The 26,634-nt window shown below is 37.3% G+C and overlaps 3 protein-coding genes and 1 long non-coding RNA gene across 12 annotated transcripts in view; 3 read left to right on the forward strand and 1 right to left on the reverse strand.

Annotated features, from left to right (window-relative positions):
• Positions 1-26,634, reverse strand: part of LOC309507142 — a 44,366-nt gene that overhangs the window by 8,330 nt on the left and 9,402 nt on the right. Inside the window, exon 2 of the long non-coding RNA XR_014209040.1 lies at positions 6,650-6,756. This is a non-coding gene — a long non-coding RNA (uncharacterized lncRNA). The remainder of the gene's footprint in view (positions 1-6,649; positions 6,757-26,634) is intronic.
• The window catches only part of LOC309507082 (E3 ubiquitin/ISG15 ligase TRIM25-like), a 38,698-nt gene continuing 13,767 nt past the window's right edge, over positions 1,704-26,634 (forward strand). Inside the window, exons 1-5 of one of the 9 annotated variants that reach the window (XM_082181189.1) lie at positions 19,735-19,891; positions 20,828-21,438; positions 21,696-21,791; positions 23,528-23,761; positions 23,874-24,027. In XM_082181189.1, the coding sequence (XP_082037315.1) occupies positions 20,878-21,438; positions 21,696-21,791; positions 23,528-23,761; positions 23,874-24,027 (1,045 nt within the window). In that variant the 5' untranslated portion in view covers positions 19,735-19,891; positions 20,828-20,877. Of the gene's footprint in view, positions 1,803-6,796; positions 6,956-19,734; positions 19,892-20,823; positions 21,439-21,695; positions 21,792-23,527; positions 23,762-23,873; positions 24,028-26,634 lie in introns of those variants that run through there. The other 8 variants (XM_082181187.1, XM_082181186.1, XM_082181184.1 and 5 more) reach the window with 8 other exon arrangements.
• LOC309507085 (E3 ubiquitin/ISG15 ligase TRIM25-like) lies at positions 1,730-5,709 on the forward strand. Its single transcript, XM_082181200.1, has 7 exons — positions 1,730-1,802; positions 2,546-3,140; positions 3,278-3,373; positions 3,637-3,870; positions 3,984-4,137; positions 4,236-4,295; positions 4,427-5,709. Exons 2-7 carry the CDS (start codon positions 2,583-2,585, stop codon positions 4,966-4,968), a joined length of 1,644 nt encoding a protein of 547 aa, XP_082037326.1. The 5' UTR covers positions 1,730-1,802; positions 2,546-2,582; the 3' UTR covers positions 4,969-5,709.
• Positions 7,244-24,711, forward strand: LOC309507079 (E3 ubiquitin/ISG15 ligase TRIM25-like). The gene is made up of 7 exons (XM_082181181.1): positions 7,244-7,819; positions 7,943-8,038; positions 8,321-8,554; positions 8,662-8,812; positions 9,003-9,062; positions 9,694-9,872; positions 24,308-24,711. The coding sequence occupies exons 1-7, from the start codon at positions 7,259-7,261 to the stop codon at positions 24,704-24,706; spliced, it is 1,680 nt and encodes a 559-aa protein (XP_082037307.1). The 5' UTR covers positions 7,244-7,258; the 3' UTR covers positions 24,707-24,711.

Below are 26,634 nucleotides of genomic sequence, written 5' to 3' on the forward strand. Positions count from 1 at the left end.
ATTAGCCCATGATTTACTCACCCTGAAGCCATCCTAGGTGTATATGACATTCTTCTTTCAGACGAATACAATCGGAGTTATACAGTATTAAAAAATGTCCTGGCTCTTACAAGCTTTATAATGGGAGTATGTCTCATTTTTGGGTGAACTATCCCTTCAAATCAAAGTGTATTTTCTAGTTTTAAAGATAACAAACACCTTACGACACTCTCAGATTTGATGTCATTAAATAAATCTACAGTTCATTATCATATTTTTCAGATTCAGATGTTACAGTGACATTTTGTGTGTATTTCATTATCTTGGCGTCTGAAAGTGCTCAACTTCAGCAAGGTTATTTATTGAAGCTCATAATAATTAATGCAGTTCATCATCATCAGTTAGTTTGGGCATTATATGGTAAGGTTATGGACATTTCTTTTAACCCTAAAACACAACATGATGCAATGTGTAATTCATAATTTGATTAAACACCTGTGAAAAATCAATACTGAAAATTCCTTCATATTAAAACATTACATTGAGCCGTATTTCTTTACAACTGGATGACTGAGTTGACTTCAGGATGCAGTATGACTTTGATTTTGCTTGATTTTTATTGTTTCATAATTAAGCAGATGTTGACAACAAGCTGAGAAACCTTTTCAAAGAGGCACAGTTTTAACAGACCTTCTGTCAATACATAGTAGAAATGTTTGTTTCAGATTTATTTTTATATGCCTGCTTTTCTTCAGTTTAAGTAATGTTGTAATTTTGATCAAATAAAGAGAAAATAAAATGAAATGGTGCGTTATGTATGGGGCGCCGTTTGTAAAGCGGCTCACTGAAAATAACAACAACATTTTGTCACATTTAGCTTCAAACAATGTTTAAAAAACTGGTATGAATTTTTGACGGTCACTTTTTAGCACATTTACAACAATATTTGTCAACTTAGAGATATTTTAAATAGTTAAATCTAAATATTAAATGTTACACCTAAATGTTAAATCTAAATACTAAATCTAAATCTAAATGTTAAATCTAAATTTAAATCTAAATGTTGAATCTAAACGTTAAATCTAAATCTAAATGTTGAATCTATGTTTCGGGTGAAACTAAATATTTAACTAATATGCAAATTCAAAATGCCGGTAACCGGAAGTGCCAAAATAAAAGCTCGAGGAGGTCAGTGTGTGTTTATAGCATGCATGGTTTATAGTGTCAAATAACGAATAAAAACAATCTCATCCGAGGAAATGGACTCTTGGACTTGGATTATCGTGAAAATAACTACCTAAAATAATAAACACTTTTGGAGAAACTGTATTTGAAGAATAGGCTAGTGTCATTTTTATGAAAAGTGCGGGACTTATGACCTGTAGCCATAATAGCCAGCCACGAGGGGGCTCACTTTGACTGAATGTCATGTCATCACTCTGTCATCATCACTCTCATCACGAAACTCTACAGTTTCTCCAAACGTGTTTATTATTTTAGGTAGGCTAGTTATTATCACGATAATGAATATAAAAGTAGCCTACAAATAGTAGAGCAACAAAACTGCAAAATCACGGCTTCACATTAACAATATGTTTATTTTCTCTCTCTCTCTCTCTCTCTCTCTCTCTCTCTCTCTCTCTCTCTCTCTCTCTCTCTCTCTCTCTCTCTCTCATGTACACATCTGCACTCTGAAAACCAGGAAGTTTGTGGATTCGGAAACGAAACCTATTTCCCTACACGAGCCTCTGCTTCAGGATCCACACTCTTCCAGTTAAAGCTGTAAAGGAGGGAATATTTGACTTGTTATTCTGTAAAAGCAGGTAAGAACATCCTAAAATCCTTAACGAATTGTTTATGTCTTCTTGCTTGCATTGAAAAAAGAGCATTCAATTATTACTGTATGATATATTAATATATAATTATTAATAATATGTGACCCTGGATTACAAAACCAGTCACAAGTTGCACGGGTATATTTGTGGCAATAGCCAACAATACATTGTATGGGTCAAAATTATCGATTTTTCTTTTATGCCAAAAATCATTAGGATATTAAGTAAAGATCAAGTTCCAAGAAGATATTTTGTAAATTTCCTACCTTAAATATATACAATAAAATATTTTTGTGAGTGGACACAGCAAAATCGGCAACAGAAATGGACAACTTTAAAGGTGATTTTCTCAATATTTAGATTTTTTTTGCACCCTCAGATTCCAGATTTTCAAATAGTTGTATCTCGGCCAAATATTGTCCTATCCTAACAAACCATACATCAAAACTTATTTATTCAGCTTTCAGATTATGTATAAATCTCAATTTAAAAAAATTGACCCATAAAACTGGTTTTGTGGTCCTGGGCCACATATATTAATATTAATAAGTTAATAATTCCATGTTAATCTGGATGTTTTATGTTTATTTTTCTGGTTATGGATGAATATTTTAGGATTATTCTTTTATATTAATACTCAAAACTATTATCCTTTTGTAGAGTTACATGCTCTTTTGTTAATGATTTACATGTTGATTTATGTACTTTCTTTAATGATTTACTTCTGGCAGAGCAGTTTCTATTTGAGGACAGACTGTCTGCAAAGAAATGTCTGAATCTGCAGCGAGTCCGTATGTGGATCAGTTCAGCTGTCCAGTCTGTTTGGATCCTCTGAAGGAGCCGGTGACGATTCCCTGTGGACACAGTTACTGTATGAGCTGTATTACTGACTGCTGGGGCCAGAAGGAGCAGGGGCCGCCGTACCACTGTCCCCAATGCAGAGAGAGCTTCAGTCAGAGACCTCTACTGAAGAAGAACACTCTGATAGCTGAGATGATGGAGACGCTGCAGAAGACGTCCCTACAAACGGCTGCTGTGGAGTGTGATGTTTGCACTACAGAGAAGAACAGAGCTGTAAAGTCCTGTCTGCAGTGCTTGGCCTCCTTCTGTCAAACTCACCTGCAGCTTCACTATCAATCTCCTGCGTTTATGAAGCACAAACTAGTCGAAGCTTCCAGACACATTCAGGAGAACATCTGTCTCAGTCATGGGAAACTTCTGGAGATTTACTGTCAGGATGATCATCAGTGTATTTGTTGTTTGTGTACTGATAATCATAAAGGACACAGTGTGGTGTCTGTGGATTCAGAATGGACTAGTAAAAAGGTAATGAATGCTTAGTTTTGTTGTCATTTTTTCTTGAGTTGATAAGTCAAATTTATTTATTTATTTGAAATTACTAATTTAAATGACTGACATAGTACCTAACCTATACTTCCTCCTTTGTATGTGAACATCTTCAGGAAGAGTTAAAGGAGATAAAGGTGTCGTGTCAGAAGCTGATCCAGGAGCGAGAGAGAGGTCAGCAGGAACTCAGTGAAGCTGTGAAGCTTCTTAAAGTATGTTTCTTTATGTGTTCTTTAGTTTTAAAGTTTGTTTGACTTGCAAAAAAGTCGATTTAAAAAATTCTATGAAAGTACATGATGACCGATGGATTTTGAGCTCCAAAAATTGGTTAAACTGCTATAAGAATCGTGAACTCAGTGTTCTTATTGAGACTTCTGTCCATTTTGTATTTTGACAGCCACTAATTTTCTTTCTACCTGCATTGTTTTGAGTCAGAACTATGATCTTCATGATAAGATCTTTGTGTCTCTGACAGAGTTCAGCGCTAGAGACCATGGAGGACATTGAGAAGGTCTTCACTGAGCTCATCTGCTCTCTTGAGAAGAAACGCTCTGAGATTAAAGAGCAGATCAGAGCTCAGGAGAAGACTGAGATAGGTCGAGCAGAGGAACTTCACAAACATCTGGATCAAGAGCTGACAGAACTCAGAAAAACACAAGCAGAGATTGACAAACTTCTGATTAATGATGATCAGATCCAGTGTCTGAAGGTAATGACACAAAAATGTTGAGAATTATCCATAAAATTAAACACTATTATACCATGCTCGTTTTATGTTCTGGAAAAGATCTGTCTTAATTATTTATAATAATCTCATTTCAGAGCTGTCAGTCTGTGTGTGTTTTACCCACATTTGATGACGTTCCCAGCTTCACTCAACACACTCATCTGTCTTTTAAAGACATTTCAATCTCAGCGTTTAAGGAGGTTTTGGAGGACGTCTGTCATCAGCAAACAGCAAGAATATCTCGAGAAGGTCTGAATGCTTTTTTTCCTATGGTAATAAAATGTTTCATTCATGTGTGATTACACCTCATATTGAGTTTACAGTTGAGTTTCTTCTCATGTTTTCAGTGTCAAATGTTCATGTTGCACAGACTCCAGAACCAAAGACTCCCAATACATTTTGGCAATGTAAGTTGAGCGATTTCTTCACAAAAATATGTACATGTTAATATAAACATAATTAAAAGTGCAAAATAAGAATTTTAGAAAAATAATAATAATAAAATATTCCATATGGGTTTGTGTGCATTCATCCTCAGATTCCTGTCAACTGCAATTGGATCCAAACACTGCAAATAAACAACTCAAACTGTCAGAAGAAAACAGAAAAGTATCATATTCAGATAAAGTTCAACAATATCCTGATCACCCAGAGCGATTTGATGGATATTTGAATGTCCTGTGTCGAGAGGGTTTGTGCGGTCGCTGTTACTGGGAGGTCGAGTGCAGTGGAAACGTTTGGGCTGTAGCAGTTTGTTACAAAGGAATTGGTCGTAAAGGAAACATTGATGACTGTAGACTTGGCTTCAACAAAATATCCTGGAGATTGGGCTATTATCTGCAGGATTTCTATTTCATACATAATAAAGCCCAAGTCTGTATCCCTGCAGCTTCTAGAATAGGAGTGTATCTGGATCACAGAGCAGGAACTCTGTCCTTCTACAGCGTCTCTGACACAATGACTCTCCTTCACAGAGTCCAGAACACTTTCACTGAACCCTTATACCCTGCGTTTGGGGTTGGAGAAGGTTCTTCTGTCAGGATCGTAGAGCAGAAGAGAAATCAGACAGACCAGAAATAAATATAATTGATCGAGTTTCAAATTCAATTGCTAAACTTCTGGAACATGTAGGCCTATATGTTGAAATTAAAATGTAACTTGTAGTTTAATTAACAAAAGACACATTTCTTAAACACCATCAATGAATATACAACACCCATTTAAGACATTCTCAAGTTGGATATAGTAAACAGTTCATTATCAGATGTTACAAAACCAGATGTTGCAATGATTTAGATCTTGTGTATTCTGTAATGGATAATAGTCTATGTTTGAATTCATGATGCAGTTCATCATTGAGCCACAAGGTTTCAAGGTTAGTTTGGAAAATATTCGGCTGTGGAACCTAGTAAACTGTTTACAGGACGGTGTTGATAATGTTTTACTCATGTACCGTGTTATATTACATGTTTTAAATGCAGCCGCTGTTTCGTTCTGTTGTGATGCTGCTAATAAGACCGCCTTTCTTTATTAACAATTTTCTTTTTTACAATATGAATAACTGAGTTGACTTCAGGATGAGGCCTGATTTTGATTGATTTTCACTGTTTCATAACTATCTGATAGTGTTGGAAAAAAACGGAGAAATGTCATTTTTTGAAAACCTTTTAAAGACTTTGAGTTTTTCAAATATCATCTTCCATCAATGCATAGCAATGTTTCTTAAAAAATGTTTTTTTATTATTTGTTGTTCTTGGATTGATGTATATAATTAATAATGTAATTGCAATTATGATAAAATAAAGAGAAAATTAAATGAAATTGTTCTTTGGTGTTGATAACAGTGATCTTTTGATTAATTTCAAAGTGTAAATGTTGCTGTTTTAGAAAACATTGTCTTAAGAGTCTGTGATTATATTACTGTTATGACACTCCTTCAGCTAAATATACAGGCTTGTGCATCATTAGAGATCTGTCATTCAGATGCATTTATTTGACTCAGATTTTCCTTCATTCTTTCCTGTCATTATTCAATTATTTAACTAAATTGTCAAAACGCATAGATTTAGTATTTTACATTAAATAATCAAAAATGATATCAGACATATTTTACATATTCATCAGAAATTAAATGTCAGCTGTGATCAGTTTAGCTCAAAAGCTTTTCACTCGGTCATTATCCCAGAGGACGAGATAAACTACTTCATATGTAAATGGTATTTTCCGTCTATGATCTAGGTGGTTATAGGCGTACTAAATAAAAATACCTTTTTACGCATGTGCTTAAACGCTTGTAACCGTCGGCTATATTTATGTTGGATTTTTGATTTCGGTGTTGACAAAAAGCTGAGAAACGGCAAAAAGCTTTTTAAGACAAATTTTTTAAATGATCTGTAACTTTCATAGCAATGTTTCTTTAAAAGATTCATCTTTATATTTGTTTTTCTTTGGTTTAATGTATAATTAATAATGTATTGTGCAGTTAGAGATCAATTGATGGAAATGAGTTTGTTTTAGGAAATATTGTGTCTCCAGAATTCATGATCTGTGTGAGATTGTTTTTCTCCACAGTATCAGAATAAAAACCTGCTGTTCTTATAATCACAAAGCATCACATGTTAAAGCTTTGATGCCAATGACTTTGTACAACAAGCATGAATTCATTAATGATTTTATTATTTTACGCACAGATTGCTGGAAGTGTTTTAGAAGCCGTTCAAACAAAAAAAAAAAACATTTTTGTTATTACAAACCTTTAAACTAGTCTGATTATTGGTGTCGAGAGATACGGTAGGATTTTAAGAAAAGTACAAAGAGTAGAGCATTAAAACTGCAAAGTCATGGCTTCACATAAACAATATGTCTATTCTCTCTCTCTCTCTCTCTCTCTCTCTCTCGCTCTGTCATGCACACACATCTGAGCTTTGAAGACCAGGAAGTTTGTGGATTCGAGAGAAACGAAACCTATTTCCCTGCTACACGAGCCTCTACTTCAGGATCCACAGTCTTCCAGTTTGGTTAAAGCTGTAAAGGAGGGAATATTTTACTTGTTATTCTGACAAATCAGGTAAGAACGTCATAGAGTCGTTAACTAATTGTTTTTATGTCTTCTTGCATTAAAAAAAGAACATTCAATTACTGTATGAGTTTGATAATAATTCCATGTTAATCTGGATGATTTATGTTTATTCTTCTGGTTATAGATGAAGTGTTTAGGATTATTTTATATTAATTCACAAAACTGTTAGCATTTTGTAGATTTTTAAACATGCTCTTTCATTAATGATTTACATGTGGATTTATGTACTTTCTTTCATGATTTACTTCTGGCAGAGCCGTTTCTATTTAAGGACAGACTGTCTGCAAAGAAATGTCTGAATCTGCAGTGAGTCCGTGTGTGGATCAGTTCAGCTGTCCAGTCTGTTTGGATCCTCTGAAGGAGCCGGTGACGATTCCCTGTGGACACAGTTACTGTATGAGCTGTATTACTGACTGCTGGGGCCAGAAGGAGCAGGGGCCGCCGTACCGCTGTCCCCAATGCAGAGAGAGCTTCAGTCAGAGACCTCTACTGAAGAAGAACACTCTGATAGCTGAGATGATGGAGACGCTGCAGAAGACGTCCCTACAAACGGCTGCTGTGGAGTGTGATGTTTGCACTACAGAGAAGAACAGAGCTGTAAAGTCCTGTCTGCAGTGCTTGGCCTCCTTCTGTCAAACTCACCTGCAGCTTCACTATCAATCTCCTGCGTTTATGAAGCACAAACTAGTCGAAGCTTCCAGACACATTCAGGAGAACATCTGTCTCAGTCATGGAAAACTTCTGGAGATTTACTGTCAGGAGGATCATCAATGTATTTGTTGTTTGTGTGTTACTGACAATCATAAAAACCACAACATGGTGTCTGTGGATTCAGAATGGACTAGTAAAAAGGTAATGAATGCTTATCAGTTTAGGTAGTTGTCATTTTTTCTTTTTAAATTACTAATTTGAATGACTGACATAATAACTTACTATAACTAACCTACTTTCTCCTTTGTATGTTAACATCCTCAGAAAGAGTTAAAGGAGATAAAGGTGTCGTGTCAGAAGCTGATCCAGGAGCGAGAGAGAGGTCAGCAGGAACTCAGTGAAGCTGTGAAGCTTCTTAAAGTATGTTTCTTTATGTGTTCTTTAGTGTTAAAGTTAGTTTGACACACAAAAAAGTAGATTTTAAAAATTCAATAAAAGTACATGATGACCGATTTTGAGTTTAAAAAAATTGGTTAAAAAACTGCTATAAGAATTGTGACATGTTTTTATTGAACCACTCACAGTGTTTTTATTGAGACTTCTGTCAATTTTGGAGCTTGACTGCCACTCATTTACTTTCTACCTGCATTGTTTGGAGTCAGACCTATGATCTGCATGACCAGATCTTTGTGTCTCTGACAGAGTTCAGCGCTAGAGACCATGGAGGACATTGAGAAGGTCTTCACTGAGCTCATCTGCTCTCTTGAGAAGAAACGCTCTGAGATTAAAGAGCAGATCAGAGCTCAGGAGAAGACTGAGATAGATCGAGCAGAGGAACTTCACAAACATCTGGATCAAGAGCTGACAGAACTCAGAAAAACACAAGCAGAGATTGACAAACTTCTAATTTCTGATGATCAGATACATTTTCTGAAGGTAATGAAATTTCTTCATTGAGTATACCATGTTTCTATTCTTACCGTTTCACATTTTTAAATAGTCTCTTATACATAACAAGCAGTGCTGTATTTGTCTCATTTCAGAGCTGTCAGTCTGTGTGTGTTTTACCCACATTTGAAGATGTTCCCATCACTCAACACACTCATCTGTCTTTTAAAGACATTTCAGTCTCGGCGTTTAAGGAGGTTTTGGAGGACGTCTGTCAGCAGCAAACAGCCAAAATATCTCGAGAAGGTCCCATTTTTGTATCTATTTATATTTTATTTTTATTTTATTAATCTGATATTAACCTGATTTAAATCAATGGACATCATCTATGCAATGCCCTCACTAATATAGTGAAACAAACATGTGTGTTTGTGTATGGTATTTAAAATTGTATTTATAAGTAACCAATACATTTTCTTTGTTTTTGCCTTTTCAGTGTCAAATGTCCATGTTGCACAGTCTCCAGAACCAAACACTCGAAGTGATTGTTTGCAATGTGAGTTGAGATGCATTTTCTCAAATGTTTCTAGAACACAAACACATCCCACTACATTTTACTGTCTAGAATATGACAGTTTGATATATATATATGTAACAAGGACTCAGGTTGAGTGAGATCCATATGCAGTTTATTAAAATACAGCAAACAGTCGTGGGTCAAGATACATCAAAGGCAGGGCAGTCAGCATGGTCACAACCAGGCTGAAGATCGGGACAAGGCAGCAAACAACAATGGGAAAAATCCAGGCAAACAAACGGGTAGAAAGGCAGGCAGCAAAGATTACAAACGTAATCCAAACAGGTCAGGGCCAAACACGTGCAGAACAACAGGAATTGTAATGCTCAGAATTGCAGCCAGGGCAAGACTTCACAAAGAGTGAATAAACACACAGATCTTAAATAGTCTGGGTAATGGGGAACAGGTGTGGATGCTGTCAGTCCATGTAGGCTATGTGGGTTTTTGGGAAATGTAGTCCAGGGTTTAAACTCAGGCCATTGAGACCTTCGGTGGCAGATTGAGGAATCTTCACTGGCGTTCGTGTGTGTGTGTGTGTGTGTGTGTGTGTGTTTAAACTTATTTTTTTTATTTTACATTATTTTAATGTTTGTCCATTTATTTTAATCAGATTTCTGTCAGCTGCACCTGGATCCAAACACTGCGGAGAACCAACTTGTCCTGCCAGATGGAAATAAAAATATATTAAGCACAAATGTAGTCCAGCAATATCCTGATCACCCAGAGCGATTTGATAGGTTTCCTAATGTCCTGTGTCGAGAGGGTTTGTGTGGTCGCTGTTACTGGGAGGTCGAGTGCAGTGGGAACGACTGCGCTATAGCAGTTTGTTACAAAGGAATCAATCGTAAAACCAGTGATGACAGTAGACTTGGCTGCAACAAAGAATCCTGGAGATTGTCCCGGTATCACCAGAATGTCTATTTCATTCATGATAAAGCCCAAGTCTCAATCCCTGCTGTTTGCTCCTCTAGAATAGGAGTGTATCTGGATCACAGAGCAGGAACTCTGTCCTTCTACAGCGTCTCTGACACAATGACTCTCCTTCACAGAGTCCAGACCACTTTCACTGAACCCTTATACCCTGCGTTTGGGGTTGGTACAGGTTCTTCTGTCAGGATCACAGAGCAGAAGAGAGTTCAGATAGACAAGAAATAAATATAATTGATCGAGTTTCAGATTCAATTGCTAAACTAAACACATGTGCTAAACACATTTCAAAGACAGCTCGATCATGCAGGTTTGCACTGCACAACATCAGGAAGATCAGGCCTTTCCTAACTGAGCATGCAACACAACTTCTCATCCAGGCCCTGGTCATTTCTAGGCTTGACTACTGCAATGCTCTTCTGGCTGGACTTCCAGCATGTGGAACTAAACCTCTGCAAATGATCCAGAATGCTGCAGCTCGTCTTGTCTTCAACGAGCCCAAGAGGGCCCACGTCACTCCTCTGTTTATCTCACTGCACTGGCTACCTCTAGCTGCTCGCATCAAGTTCAAGGCATTGACGCTTGCTTACAGATCTATCACAGGCTCAGCTCCCTCCTACTTTCACTCACTCCTACAAGTCTACATCCCTACCAGACACCTACGATCGGTCAACGAGCGACGTCTCGTGGTTCCATCACAGAGAGCCACAAAATCACTTTCCAGAACATTCTCATTCACAGTTCCATGCTGGTGTAATGATCTCCCCACCCTCATCCGGAATGCAGAATCCCTGACAACATTCAAAAGACAGCTGAAAACCCATCTCTTCCGTGAGCACTTAACCTCATAAAAAAAAATAAAAAAAAAAACTTTCCCTTTAAAACCTCACTTATTGGGTTTATGCTACTCTGAATAATGCCTGAACTTTGTATTTGAGCACTTCTTGCGTTGTTTTTGCCTCCTCATGATGACTCGCTTAATTTAGTCCTAATTTGTAAGTCGCTTTAGATAAAAGCGTCTGCTAAATGACTAAATGTAAATGTAAATGTAAACTCCTGAAATGTGCATGTATTTAAATTAAAATGTAATTTGTAGTTTGGATGAACAAAAGGCATACAATTTCTTAAACACCATCAATGAATATTCTAAACCCATTTAAGACACTCAAGTTGGATTTAGTAAATAAATGTACGATTATACATGTAAGGGTTAATGCCCGATGAGGTGTCCATTCAGCAATTATACCATACCATATACCGCTTATACCATGGTCACTTGCCAAATAACACATTTTTAAAACATTAGTTTATATATATTTTTTTTTTTTTTTTTTTTAATTTTAATTTTGTAATTAATAGTATCTATTTTTTTTTTTTTTTTTTTTTTTTTTTTTTTTTGACATGTTTATTCAATATTAGCAGGATGAGTGTACAATGTGCTTTCCAGAAATACAATAGGTTAACAACAATTCTTTAGGCCATTGTGACATGAATTTTTAAACAATAAACAATAATATCAAATAAATAAGCAAATCCAAAATGAGTAAATATACATTTAGAGAGTAAAAGGATGATAAAATAAAAATTAAAAACATAATACCATCTATAAGTATAAATGTTGGTGACTAACTAGCCACTAAATTAAACAGTCACAACTTCTGTAAAAGCACACAAACAAAAGATATTTCCTGTATATATTACCCTAGATATGTTCAGTAATATAACCCTATAATGAAGACATGTCATTTAGAACAACAACAACAACAAAGAAAAAAAAAAAAAAAAAAAAAAAAAATGTTAAAACAAAGGAACCAAGACCATTCTTTATTTATTATTGAGCCCACCTCCAGGAGGAGGGATCTGACAACCCAAAAGCCCTAATTAACACACAAAACCATTTTTCTCATATCTGGAGGCAAGTGATCTATAAAAGGAGACCATACATTCTGAAAGCTCTGTATATTACCCCTAAGTACAGCTGCCAGCCTCTCGTGTGGTAAAACTGCAAAAATCTCCTTATACCACTGTGTGACAGAGGGGGGAGTACTTTTTATCCATTTAATAAGGATGCATTTCCTTGCCACAAGTAGCAGTTTATCTAGCAATCTATAACCTTTTGCATTAAGTGACAACGACATTGCCTGCCTTTTAGAAGGGAGCCCCAAAAGAAAGAGACCAGGATCCAGTTTCAATTTTATCTTAAGAATAGTGCTAATTTCGTATGCAATAAAGTTCCAGAATCTTGAAATGAACTTGCACCTCCAAAAACAATGAAAGTATGTTCCTAGTTCTGTATGGCACTTAATACAAAGAGATGGCATAGAGGGATCAATTTTATTCATTAAAACTGGCGTTATATGCAACCTATGCAAGATCTTATACTGAGTCTCTCTAAGCCGGTTACAAGTAAAAGTGTTTCTAACACTTTTCAGAGCCTCCTGCCAGTCATCGTCTATATAAACATTACATAGATCTTCCTCCCACTTTCGAGCCACAGTGTTTAAAAGTCCAGAGACATTAGAATATAAAAAAGAATAAAATCTAGAAATAAAATGAGCAGCATTAGTTGTGTTGATAAGGAAACTCTCCAAACTGCTAGGTGCTAATGGATCTGGCACCTGTTTTTGCTTTGAAATAGCATAGTGCCGAATTTGCAGATATCCAAAGTGATGTTGATTTGGGAGATCAAACTTTTGTTGTACTTGTTGATAAGACATTAGCGAGCCATCCTGAAACAGGTCTCCTAGCACACGAATCCCCTTCATGTGCCATGTTTTAAAGAGAGGTGAACCTATTCCAGGAGCAAAATCCTGATTCGAATATATTGGATTCAGCATGAATATAGTTCTGCCTCTCCCAAAGAACCTAGAGATCTGTCGCCAAACTTTAATAGAACTATAGAGTATTGGATTCTTTCTCACAGTCTCATCATACTTATGGGGACAGGCAAACAGGCTCCAGACAGAGAGCGGAGTGCAGGCCCAGGAATCCACAGTAGGACACAGATCATAGTAAGACCTAAACCACTCCCAAATAAGTCTAGCATGGCAAGCCCAATTATAATATAGAATGTTTGGCATAGCTAATCCACCCAACTCCACTGGCATCTGCAGAGATTTAAACTTTTGTCTAGGCTTTTTACCATTCCATATAAATCTAGAAAAAGCACTTTCCAGCTGAGCAGAGACTTTCCTGCTTAACCATAAGGGTAACATCTGAAGAGGGTACAATAGTCGAGGGAGGATATTCATCTTGATTAAACTTATCCTACCAAGCAGTGAAAGAGGGAGAGCTTGCCAACGGTTTAAGTCTCTTTTTACAGTATGAATAATTGGAGCATAATTAAGTTTCCATAATTTATTTAAATCAGTTGACACATTAATCCCAAGATAAACAAATCCAGATGTTGACCATTTAAAGGGGAAATTAATTAATGATTTAGTATCAAAATTACCTAGCGGTAATGCTTCCGATTTGTTAAAGTTAATTTTGTACCCTGAGATTGCGCTAAATTCATCAAATAATGATAATGTTGCTGGTATCGACAATTCAGGTGAGGATAGAAACAACAAGATATCATCTGCATATAGTGCAATTTTGTGCTCAGCACCCCTCATCGATATACCCTTTATATCCCTATTCTGTCTAATAGCCTCTGCTAAAGGTTCTAGAGCCAGCGCAAACAAAAGAGGGCTCAACGGACAGCCCTGTCTGGTGCCCCTAGCAAGCGGAAAAGAATCTGACCGTAGACCATTAGTAATAACACAAGACATAGGGGAATGGTAAATAGTTTGAATCCATTTTAGAAATTCACCCTCTATACCAAATCTCTGCAAAGCCTCAAACAGGTAGCCCCACTCAACCCTGTCAAAAGCTTTCTCTGCATCTAAAGATACAGAGATCGCCTCACAATTCTGCTGGTTGGTATACTGTATAACATTCAAGAGTCTCCTTATATTTGTGATAGAAAAACGTTTCTGTATAAAGCCCGTCTGATCTGGGTTTATAAGGTTAGGAAGAACCACCTCAAGTCTTCTGGCCAGCAGTTTAGAGAGTATCTTAGCATCAACCCCAATTAAGCTAATAGGTCTATAGGAGCTACATGAATCAGGTGGTTTATTCTTTTTAAGAATTAAAGAAATATTTGCCAAATTTAAAGTGGGTGGAAGGTGACCATTTTTCAATGAATCAGTAAACATTTCAGTAAGTGATCCTACTATTTCTTTTCCCATTTTTTTATAGAATTCTGGGCAAAAACCATCTGGCCCAGGGGCCTTCCCTCCTCTTAGAGCGTTTATGGAAAAAAGAACCTCCTCCTCTGTAATTGGCCTACAGAGTTCTGCTTGCTCTTCCACTGTAAGAGAGGGTAATCTGATGTTATCAAGAAAAAGGTTCATCCTTTGCTCTGTCGAATGGCATTCTGATGAGTAAAGATTTTGATAATATTCTTTCATAATTTTATTAATGTATTTATTTTCAAACCTATGAGCCCCGGAGGTATCCTTTAAGGATGAGATTACATTAGTCTCTATCCTCCCCCTAGCCAGCCGTGCAAGAAGACGGCCAGGTTTATTCCCTGACTCATAAAGTCTGTGTCTGGCAAAAAAAAGAGAAGATTCAACCTTCTTGGTTAGTAGTTGATCTAAAGCCAAACGGGCTGCGTTAAGTTGTTGGGACACACCTCTGGATGGTAACAATTTAAAATCTCTCTCCAAAGATTTAATTTTCTTTTCAAGTTCTACTATGTTTTTCATTGCTGCTTTCTTTTTGGCTGAGGTGTAACCTATAATTACACCTCGCAAATAGGCTTTTGCTGACTCCCATAAGACTGACGGAGTGATCTCAGGAGCTTTGTTGATTTCAATAAAGATTTTCCATTGTTGTTTGAGAAAATGCATAAATTTAGGACAGCTCAGTAATGAAGGGTTAAGTCGCCACTGTCTACTACATGGGTCTCTATAGGGAGGACAGACTATTATTGTAATGGGAGAGTGGTCAGACAAAGTCCTAATCCCAATAGAGCTATCCACTGTTCTATCCAATAACTCCTGGGATACTAAAAATAGATCGATACGTGAAAATGTTTGATGGGGCTGAGAGTAGAAAGTATAATCTTTCTCCCTCATATGAGATACCCTCCAAACATCAAACAGTTCCAGATCCTTGCAGAATTCCAAAAGCCTAAGACTTTTCCTTTGTCTGATACCTCTTGAAGGGGACTGATCTATGGATGGGTCTAGAACGCAGTTAAAATCCCCTCCCAAGAGTATGCGAGAGCATGAAAATGAAGAAATGTCAGCTAATAACTTAGAAAAAAAATTAGGCTCATATACCGTAGGAGCATAAATGCAGCCAATCAGAACATGCTCCCCATATAAGAAACCTGAAAGGAGTACATAGCGACCTTCATTATCTGCAACTGATTTTTCAAATGTAAAGGAAAGATTTTTATGAAGAAGAATTGCAACTCCCCTACTATTGGACTTATACGAAGAAAAAAAAACTTGGCCAACCCAGTTTCTACGCAGCTTCATATGCTCTGTATCAGAGAGGTGGGTTTCTTGCAACAATGCAATCTGACATTTCTCCTTCTGAAAAAAAGAAAGAAGTTTTTGCCTTTTAACAACATGGTTAATACCTTTTACATTAAGGCTAATAAATTTAAGATCACTCATAATCAGATTATACCAATATATTTAAGTTGTCTTAATAATACAGAAATCCAAGTGTGAAAGGGTCTTGGGTTGTTGGAACAACACAGAGAATGGTCAAAATAAAGAACAAAAAAACACACAAAACCAAACCATAACCACCCCACTCCTTTACCAGAAACGAGTACAAACGCAGTTTGATAAACACCTCCCGCCCCCACAGCCAAACTTAAATGCAAATGTGTAGAGAACGTGAAAAAAAGTAGCCACATCACACCGAAAGACGGAGTATAACTCTATCTAACCCCCCCACTTCCATTGCGCAAAATCTTGCATAACAATAACTACGCGGTAATAAAATACGAGCCCTAGGCCAGACACCTCAAATGGAAAAAAATAATAACATCGCTCGTTATAGAACAATAAGAATTCCAGTAAAATAAAAATAAAAATAAAGGTCTTTAAGTGCACCATAAGTCACTCAAAACGAATTCAGCGCAGAACAGGTAAAGAATCAGCAATAAAGTCTTTAAATGAACCGTGTCTTTAAAGTACCTATCTGTCCACATATTTACCTAATGTGTAAAAAAGGGACACTGCGCTCCTCCCATCTGTTCGTGTAAGCAGTATAATGTTAGTCCAACCCGCTCAAAAACGCCCGGGCATCCTCTGCACAGCTGAAGGAGTAGTCTGATCCGTTAAAGTTGAAACAGAGGTTAGCAGGGTAGCGCATCACGAAACGGACTCCTCTTTGAATAAGCTGCCCGCAGACTTCGTTGTATGCCCGTCTCGCCTCCCTGACCTTGACTGACAGATCCTGTGTAAAATAAATGTCACTGCCTTCATATGCGAGATGATCCTTCTTCTTAGCAGCTGCCAGTATTTTAGTCTTGTCCGAGTAGTTATGAAGCTTGATCAACACAGGACGTGTGCGGTTTGGTTTGAGCGGGCCAAGTGTTCTATGCGCCCGGTCAATTTTAACAGCGGCATTTTTAGTTTCAATTCCCAGCATCTTAGGCAGCCAAGTCTGGAAAAATTCAACAGGTCTGCGACCCTCCGCGCCTTCTTTCAAGCCTATGATGCGAATATTATCACGCCGGCTGCGATTTTCGGCGTCTTCTGCTCTCTCCGAAAGGGACTGCACTGTTTTTTCCAGCGCCGCTACCTTATTGTGAAGTTCCGCCACTTTGTCTTCAGTCTGGGAAACACGACTCTCCGCCTCCGTGATGCGCTTCGTGTTGTCCTCTAAACGGGTTGCAATTGAGTCTAACGTCGACTCAAAACGAGCAAATTTCTCGTCCAGAAACGCACTTAAATTTTCAGTTACAGCCTGTGCTAGGCTGGACTGTTCGGCCGAGGAACCGCCATCTTTACTGCTTTGATTAGCGGCCGATTGGCCTTTCGTTGTCGTGCGACCCCGTCTAGTTTCTTGCTGGGAGGCGGCGGGACCGGTTCCCGACATGGTTAGGAATAAAATTCCCGGAGTTTAAGTGAAACAGCCACGCAGTTCGATGTGAATAAAATGAAAATAGCGCGACGGTCGCGGGAGCTCAGCGAAACCGTGCCACTTAGATGAAGAGCATCACGTCATCTCCTAGTTTATATTTTAATTAGTTTTACAATCGAAATCTAAAGTTTTTACAAACAATAACTTGGTTTCCCTGGTTACGCCTGACGGTTTATATACTAGGTGTCCTCTATCACTTTTTAATGGACACCCTGCAGCCAATCAGAATCGAGTATTCACCCAGACCATGGTATAAATCAAAATATTGTGATTTTGTGTATATGTAATTTTGGCATCTGAAAGTGTTCATCTTCAGTAAGGTTTCTTTACTGCAAAACTCAATAATAATCCATGTCTGAATCCATGATGTAGTCAGCTGTGGAACAAACTGTTTACAGAGCAGCGTTACTCAAATGTTTTACGTGTCACATGTAACGTTATATTACATTTATTAAATGCAGCCGCTATTTTGTTCTGTTGTGTTGCTATCTGCTAATAAGACTGCCTTTCTATATAAACTGTTTTTTGTTTTCTTTTTACAATTTTAATAACTGTCGACTTCAGGATGAGGTCTGATTTTGATTTATTTTTACCCAGCTTCATAACTACAGTATCTGATGGTAAGCTGAGAAACCACAATTTTGAAAACCTTTTAAAGACACCTCTTATATATATATATCCTCTTCTATTAATACATAGCAATGTTTCTTCAAAAGATTCATCTTTATATTTGCTGTTCTACTTCAGTTTGATGGAGACAATATAGTGGCCAATTTTAACACACTCAATTCCTCCAATCAGAAACAAGCGATGACAGTTCTGCACATGCTCAGTAGGCAAGGCAAGGCAATTTTATTTATATAGCACATTTCATACACAATGGCAATTCAAAGTGCTTTACATAGAAGAAATTAAAATAATAAAAAGAGATAAGAATAATTAAAACAGTTTAGAAAAATAAAATAAAATACAGTACAGTACAAACAGTCGGACGAACAGCGGCACAGTGCTCATTCAGTAAATGCATAGCTAAACAGAAGTGTTTTGAGTCTGGATTTGAAAGTAGGATTCTCAGTAGGATTCTCTCTGTCTGTAGAAAAGGAGCTCAATTATTTCACCTCAGCAGAAGTTTTCAACAAAACACTGATTTTGATTTATGAGAGTTACTTTTTGGATGAGCAGTTTTTGTATTCTGCTGATGACATTGTGTTACAAAATCTTGAACCACATGACCCAATATAAGCACGTTGTTTGTCTGTGTTCACATACTGTTAGAAAATGAACATATTTCACAAAATGTAAAACTACATTTAGAAGGGGTGTATTAAAATAAATGTGTTTGTTCTAATCTCTGATGCCAAAACTGTGAATCAGACTAGAGTTTAACAGTGTAATTTAATTATGGCAAATCATTATGTCATTGTTTATGGAAATTATTAGTGTTACCAATTGTAATATTAATAGTGCACCTATATTTGTTTCTTGTATCAAAAGATCACTAGTGTATTTCAAGTATGTAAGTTATGAAGGGAACTGTAAAAAATGGTTACAAGTGCCCTCAGTCTCCCCCTATATTAATTAATAATGTAATCTGTAATTATGATAAAATACAGAGAAAATTCAATGAAATGTTGCATTTGTGTTAATAACAGTGACATTTTGGTTAATTCAAAGTGGGAATGTTGCTGTTTTAGGAAACCTTGTCTTAAGAATCTGATTATATGACTATTATGACATTCCTTCAGCTAAACACACAGGTTTATGTATAATTTAGACTAGTGTCATTCAGATTTATTTGAGATTTTGTCATTTCATTTGTCTGTCATTATTCAGTTATTTAACTAAATTGTCAAAACACATATATTTACTACATGAAATATTTAATTTATTCTTTTTCATTAAATCATCAGAAATGATATCAGACATATTTGACATATTCAGCAGAAATCAGATGTCAGCTGTGATCAGTTTTTATCACCAAGAGCTTTTCACTCCAGAGAGTCACTATCCCAGTGGACGAGATAAACTACTTCAGCCAATTAAGTGCAGCCATTTTAATCTAAATTCATAGTTTATTACTATTATGACATTCCTTCTGAATGCTGAAGCTGAAATACAGGCTTATGTATAATTCAGAGAACTCTAGTGTAATTCAGATGTAGGCTTTAACTGAGATTTTGTCATTTAATCTGTCTTTGTTCAATTATTTATCTAAAAATACAAAATACATAGATTTACATTAAATACTTAATTTAGTATTTTACATTAGATCATCAAACATATCAGTCATATTTTATATATTCAGCAGAAATCAAATGTCAGCTGTGATCAGTTTAACAAGAGCGAGGGTCATTATCCCAATACGAGATACGGACTTCGTGATCTTCAATTGTGGGCTTTTTTTTGTTTTGTTTTTTTGTCTTGAACACATTTTTTTAAAAGTAAATGTCTAAGTTTAATCATTACAGTTAAATGTTAAATGTTCAGCAGTCGATCAGGGGAATATAAACATTTTATTTCTCTTTCTCTCATTATCTCACAGAACACACGCCCATTTTGCGCTGAGAACCAGGAAGTGTTTGAATTCAAGAGAAATGAAACTTAGGCTATTTCTCCTCTACACAAGTGATTCAACGTCTGTAACAGATCAACACCGCTGCTCTTTGTGTCAAAAGCTTTATAAGCTTTAACGCAAGTCATATTTTAGTTGAATTTCTGTCGAGGTAAGGACTTCATAAGATCCAATGATTATGACTTGATCATGTTGTCTGCTTAAAAAGAAATCGCGTGCAAATATGTATTTGTGTGTGTGTGTGTGTTTGTGTACAGAGTTTCTAATCCTGTAACTTGTAACAGGCCTGATGAAACAAAATTTTGCTTTGTACTTCATTGCTAAACAATTATTTTTGTATTTTGTTGTCTAATGAAAACAAGTGAGTCACTATTGAATTGAAATACTCGATTACATACCTCAAAACTATACTTTTTACTCTTTATGATTTCGAAGATTGTTTAAAAATACAAACCTATTTCTGTGTTGATCATGACTAATAAGACTATTCTGGATAAATACAAGTTAAGCTCTATTGACAGCATATAGACCCTTTTACTGTTTGTACACAATGATGCCGTATGCGCGCGCACATTGGCAACGGAAGTATGGCGAGAATCAACAGCGGATTAAACAACAGACGCAAGCATTTTTTATTATGTCCTCGCTCCAATCAACACGTTTAATCGCCTGCAGCCACTCTTCTGAAACGGCCGTGATCCTGTCGGAATAATATAAAACTTAAGCCCCTTGGTGGAATATCGATTAGGGCAACCGTAAACGCAACAACCAGACATTTTGATGCTGGGAAACTGTTTTTGATAAACTTTCGGAGTTGCTAACACGTTAGAGCCAGTGGGGAGAAACACCACTTCCGTTGCCAAAATGCGCGCGCAGCTATTTGATCACGAGGGCTGTAAAAGGGTCTATACAACAGCATTTACAGCCTGCAGTTGATCAGCAGAAAACAGATTGATTTCCCCTCAGTTAAAAAATGTAATGTGATTAGGCTTCTCTCAACAATTTTTTTTGGTTATACTTGGACTTTGTAAAATCTCTTCAGTATCCATACTTTCAAGACAAATAACTGATTTTCTTGGCTAGATAGCCCTTATTACAGAAGCTGAGAATCTGTTCATCTTTGAACACGGCAAAGAAATGTCTGAATCTGCAGCGAGTCCGTGTGTGGATCAGTTCAGCTGTCCAGTCTGTTTGGATCCTCTGAAGGAGCCGGTGACGATTCCCTGTGGACACAGTTACTGTATGAGCTGTATTACTGACTGCTGGGGCCAGAAGGAGCAGGGGCCGCCGTACCGCTGTCCCCAATGCAGAGAGAGCTTCAGTCAGAGACCTCTACTGAAGAAGAACACTCTGATAGCTGAGATGATGGAGACGCTGCAGAAGACGTCCCTACAAACGGCTGCTGTGGAGTGTGATGTTTGCACTACAGAGAAGAACAGAGCTGTAAAGTCCTGTCTGCAGTGCTTGGCCTCCTTCTGTCAAACTCACCTGCAGCTTCACTATCAATCTCCTGCGTTTATGAAGCACAAACTAGTCGAAGCTTCCAGACACATTCAGGAGAACATCTGTCTCAGTCATGGGAAACTACTGGAGATTTACTGTCAGGATGATCATCAGTATATTTGTTACTTGTGTATGGTTGACGGTCATAAAAACCACAACATGGTGTCTGTGGATTCAGAATGGACTAGTAAAAAGGTAATGAATGCTTATAATTTCAGGTAGATGTAATTTTTTGATTTGAAAATAATAATCAAAATTTATTTATTTGTTTTTAAATACTAATTTAAATTACTGGGGATAATAGTGCCCATCTTACCTCCTCATTACATCACTATAACTGAATGTTTTAATTTTATATTTAATAATTTTAAATAATTACAAGATGAGATTGGCAAGGTGTATATTTCTACTTTTATTTTTTAATATAGATTTTTGTATGTTAACATCCTCAGGAAGAGTTAAAGGAGATAAAGGTGTCGTGTCAGAAGCTGATCCAGGAGCGAGAGAGAGGTCAGCAGGAACTCAGTGAAGCTGTGAAGCTTCTTAAAGTGAGTATCAGAAGATGACAGTGATGTTTACAGTGCTTGTAAAAGCATCCAATATGAAGAAAATGAATAAAAAGAAAGAAATATATTAGGGATCGACCGATATGGATTTTTTAGTGCCGATGCCGATGCCGATACCGATTTTTTTTCATCAGCCTTAGCCGATGACCGATACGGGCTGCCGATTTTCTTGGGCCGATATTTGGAGCCGATACTGCTTTTGCTCACTCAATTTACATCATAAAAATGACACAATGATGATAACAAATGTTACAAGTCTCAATTTAAAATAAGGAACATTTATTGAATTATTATTTTTTCCATTTAATCATTTATTCAAGAAGACTCAAGAGATTCATTAAAAAACGGTGAATCATCCATTAATTAAACAGGTATTTATGAATGAGACTGAATTAATTCGTTTTAAACGTGTTTGAATTAATGATTCAATTTTTTTTTATATAAATAGACTGGAACATGTTATTCTGTGTAGTTGTCTGATATATGTAATTGTGATCACCATTTTAAACAAAACAAAAACGATTTTAAACCAAATAGATTCTCAGTTTATTATGAATTAGGGACTGTTCACATATCGCGTCTAAAAACGTGTGGTAAGCACAGCCGCGACGCTTTCTCCTTTCTACAAGCGCTTGCACTCCCGTGGCGTCTGTCGTTGCTATGCAACTATGAACTGCACTCTACTCATGATGACGAGGAAGTAAGGATTAATTTATTTCAAGCCCTTTACGACTAACGTCACATATATTTATGGAGATGAAAAATAAAAACCTGCCCTGTCCAGCTTTGATCAGCTGTTCGGCCGAGCTTTCGATGTTGTCATGGAAAGGTCAGTTGTTTTTTTGTCCCATAACCTGCGTGCGCTTGCGGCATTCTGAAAAGTTTAAATGTTTTCAACTTTTCATCTCACCACGGCATATGAGCGCCGGGACAAACGAGCGCGCTGCATCGCATGCGTGTCGCAACCGCGTCGATTCTTTTACCTCAGGGAGTGTTCTGACTGAGTTCGACCACCTCGCTGAATAAAACTCCCACAAATATCACGGAATCCCGAACCAACGTCGGCATTATTTAATCCTATGACCAGTGTTTGTAACAGCTGCCGTATGCATATGGATAGCCTCAAACGTAGCTATTTGCAGCGCCCTAAATACAATGACAAGCATATATTCGGCATTCGCGTTTTCCATTTGGACCCTCAAACTTGCTTAGCTATAGTTGCACACACATATAGAGCAACGTGTTTCCACTTTCAAAGTGTATGGCAATATTTCAGCTAAGTCAAACAGTTAAAAGATGCTTTGAAAGTTTAAAACTTGCCGTTGTTTTGAAGAGGCTTCCAGAACTCAGCTAGTGTGGGAGGGGCAGAGCATGGGCTGCACCTGCAGCGTCTCCAGCAACACAAAGCTGCCTGCGGACGCCTGTCTGTAAATAATGCCGGGAAAAAACTATCGGCGAACGCAGCAGCCGCGTATCGGCCGATGCCGATACACGTCAAACCCGCAAATATCGGCCCGATATATCGGCTGACCGATATATCGGTCGATCACTAAAATATATGTGTGTATAGAAAGAGAGAGATCCATTGTGTGAATGCAAAATTTTCTCAGGAAATGTCACTTTCGGGGTTTTGTAATTATTGCCTGTAATATACATTTCCAAATAATGAAAATTGGTCACATATATACAGTATTTAGGCTGTTGTTCCTGTCTGACAGAGTTCAGCGCTTGAGACCATGGAGGACATTGAGAAGGTCTTCACTGAGCTCATCTGCTCTATTGAGAAGAAAAGCTCTGAGATTAAAGAGCAGATCAGAGCTCAGGAGAAGACTGAGATAGATCGAGCAGAGGAACTTCACAAACATCTGGATCAAGAGCTGACAGAACTCAGAAAAAGACAAGCAGAGATTGACAAACTTCTGATTACTGATGATCAGCTTCATGGTCTGAAGGTAATGATGCAAAATTGTTTAGAATCAAACATTTTTTAAACTATTTGGCGTGATTGTTTATGTGGAAAAGATCTCACAAACTATCTCTGAATTATTATTTGTCTAATTTCAGAGCTGTCAGTCTGTGTGTGTTTTACCCACATTTGAAAACATTCCCAGCTTCACTCAACACACTCATCTGTATTTTAAAGACATTTCAATCTCAGCGTTTAAGGAGGTTTTGGAGGACGTCTGTCATCAGCAAACAGCCAGAATATCCAGAGAAGGTCTGAATCTTTTGATATAATGTATTGCCATTCATACTCTGTAGAATTAAACCAACAAATGAACCACAAACTTGTTTTGTTTTGTCTCTTTAGTGTCAAATGTTAATTTTACAAAGCCTCCAGAACCAAAGACCCCAAAGGATTTTTTGCAGTGTAAGTTGAACTGTAGTTTCTTCAAGGCAAATCATTTATTGATAAATATCAGTCAAATATCTGTTACAATGTGTTTGTAATGTGTTAATGTGTTTAATTATTTTTTTCATTCCGCTGTTACTGGGAGGTCGAGTGCAGTGGGGACAATTGGGCTGTAGCAGTTTGTTACAAAAGAAATGGACGTAAAGGAAACAGTGATGACTGTAGGCTTGGCTTCAACCAAAACTCTTGGAGATTTTCCCGATCTCAACAGAATGTCTATTTCACACATGCTAAAGCCCAAGTCTCAATCCCCGCTGTCTGCTCCTCTAGAATAGGAGTGTATCTGGATCACAGAGCAGGAACTCTGTCCTTCTACAGCGTCTCTGACACAATGACTCTCCTTCACAGAGTCCAGACCACTTTCACTGAACCCTTATACCCTGCTTTTTATACTGGCCAAGGTTCTTCTGTCAGGATCATGGAGCAAAAGAGAGATCAGACACACAAAAGAGAGATCAGACACACAAGAAATAAATATAATTGATCACATTTCAGATTTAAAGGTCCCGTTTTTCCTGTTTTTGAAGCTTTGATTGTGTTTACAGTGTGCAATATAACGTGTTCATGTTTTGCGTGTAAAAAAACACAGTATTTTTTACACAATTTACTTATCTGCATACCGCTGTTTTCACTGTCCTAAAAACGGGCTGATGACTTCCTTGTTCTATGAAGTCCCTCCTTCAGAAATACGTAACGAGTTCTGATTGTGCCAGCGGTTCCTGTGTTGTGATTCCACAGCAGCTTAGCGCACGTTGCCCGGAAGGGTCACGCCTCTTACCATAACGTGGAGATGCATGCGCTCAGTGATATTGTAAACATGTCTTTAATATTACCTTATCAATTTGAGCCGGAATCAGACCCGGAGAACATAGATGAAGAGGATCGATTAGAACCTGTTCAAGCACGACTTTTGCAGGATGTTTCACAATGGTAAGCTGTTTATTTAGTAGTTGTCATACTTTTACATTTGGCTGTTACCTTGAATTGGTTAAATTGTAATGTTAAATGTTACAAACTGTTATAAAAGCTTGTGGTATATGGTTTTGTCCATCTGTCGAATTAACAATGGTGTTGTTGAATTTTTAAAATAAGTGCATTGTTTATTCCTACCTTAGTTACACGTGAGCACGAGTTTTGATTAGTAATATATGTTTTATATTTTCGGGAACCGAGTTAAACATAAATTGTAACCATTGATCTCTAAGTACAGCGTCCCTGGGAAGGCCAAACAAAGGTGATTTGAGTCCGGGATGAACGCAACTCTTCCTCTTCTCCGTGGGAGCGCAATAAGACCACGCCCCCTTTTTTGTGTATTCCTGTGGGCGGAGGTTAGTCAAAAAACTGTTCTAGTGACGTCATTAAAGCAGGAAGTAGAGGGATGTAGTCCAAACCGACCGTTCGCTGTAGGCTTTGAAAGGGGACTTCTGTTAAATAAAATATCTCGCTTGGCATTGAACTTTGAGCTTTATAATTTTACAGGTATTATTTATGCTCTAACAGCAACATTACACACTAACTAAAGTTTGAAAAATGGGATCACAAAGAACAGGACCTTTAATTAATAATGTAGGGGTCAGACAGGTCAATTTAGCTCAAAGGGAATTACTAATTAATTTATAGGGAATCTTGAAAGAATCACTTATACACACACCAGAGCATGTGAGCGGAGTGGAGCGGGAGCGAGCGGGGAGCGGGAGCGGGCGGATCTTGGACAGAGCGCAGAGCGGCATTTTTAAAAGGACGGAGCGTCGCCTTATTTCCCACTCCAATTTCGCTCCGCTCACACCACGAGTCTGAAGCATGCTCAGTCAAACCTAAACCAGGATCCATCTGTCTTGCACAGTCATCAACAGTAGACTATTTTCAGTCAAAACTCGGCTCAATAATGGAGTTCAAAAAGTAGGCTACTTCAAAAAGGAAAATGAGAAGTCATAGCCTACAGGTCAGGTGTAGCCTACTATTAATATAACTAACTAACTAACAATGATAATGTGGTACAAGAAAACGAATGTGGAGACATCGTTTCAGTCAGCAAAGATTCATTTTGGAATCTCAAAAGACACATATCTCGAAAACATGAACGTGAGCTACGCGAACACGCTGGGAAGAAAACAAAAGGTTAGCAAATTGAATACGGTAACTTGTAACAAAGTGTAAATTAAATATAGCGTAATATTCAAACAAATTCGTTTTTTCATTCAAGTAGATCTGGTTCGTTTTATTTAGCCGAATTTGTGTCGTCCGTAATATATTTATATTATTAGGCCCATTAATTCGTTTAATTTTACAGCAGTTTGTGTGTATGGAAGCCAATTAAAATTTTAATCGTGCGCATTGCGGAAAAGTTCACTTATCAAAATTCTAGCCTTATAGTTCATTTACTTTTAAAAAATGTATGTATATTTTTGTTTA

Source organism: Leuciscus leuciscus (assembly GCF_965113295.1).
Source record: "Leuciscus leuciscus genome assembly, chromosome: 9".
Classification (NCBI taxonomy): Eukaryota; Metazoa; Chordata; class Actinopteri; order Cypriniformes; family Leuciscidae; genus Leuciscus; species Leuciscus leuciscus.

Coding starts and splice junctions, on each gene's coding strand:
- LOC309507085 (XM_082181200.1), top strand. CDS start 2,583: ATGTCTGAATCTGCAGCGAGTCCGTATGTGGATCAGTTCAGCTGTCCA. Junction 3,871..3,983: donor ATCAGATCCAGTGTCTGAAG/GTAATGACACAA, acceptor ATCTCATTTCAG/AGCTGTCAGTCTGTGTGTGT. Junction 4,296..4,426: donor TCCCAATACATTTTGGCAAT/GTAAGTTGAGCG, acceptor ATTCATCCTCAG/ATTCCTGTCAACTGCAATTG.
- LOC309507079 (XM_082181181.1), top strand. CDS start 7,259: ATGTCTGAATCTGCAGTGAGTCCGTGTGTGGATCAGTTCAGCTGTCCA. Junction 9,063..9,693: donor TCGAAGTGATTGTTTGCAAT/GTGAGTTGAGAT, acceptor TATTTTAATCAG/ATTTCTGTCAGCTGCACCTG. Junction 9,873..24,307: donor GTGGTCGCTGTTACTGGGAG/GTCGAGTGCAGT, acceptor TGTTACTGGGAG/GTCGAGTGCAGTGGGGACAA.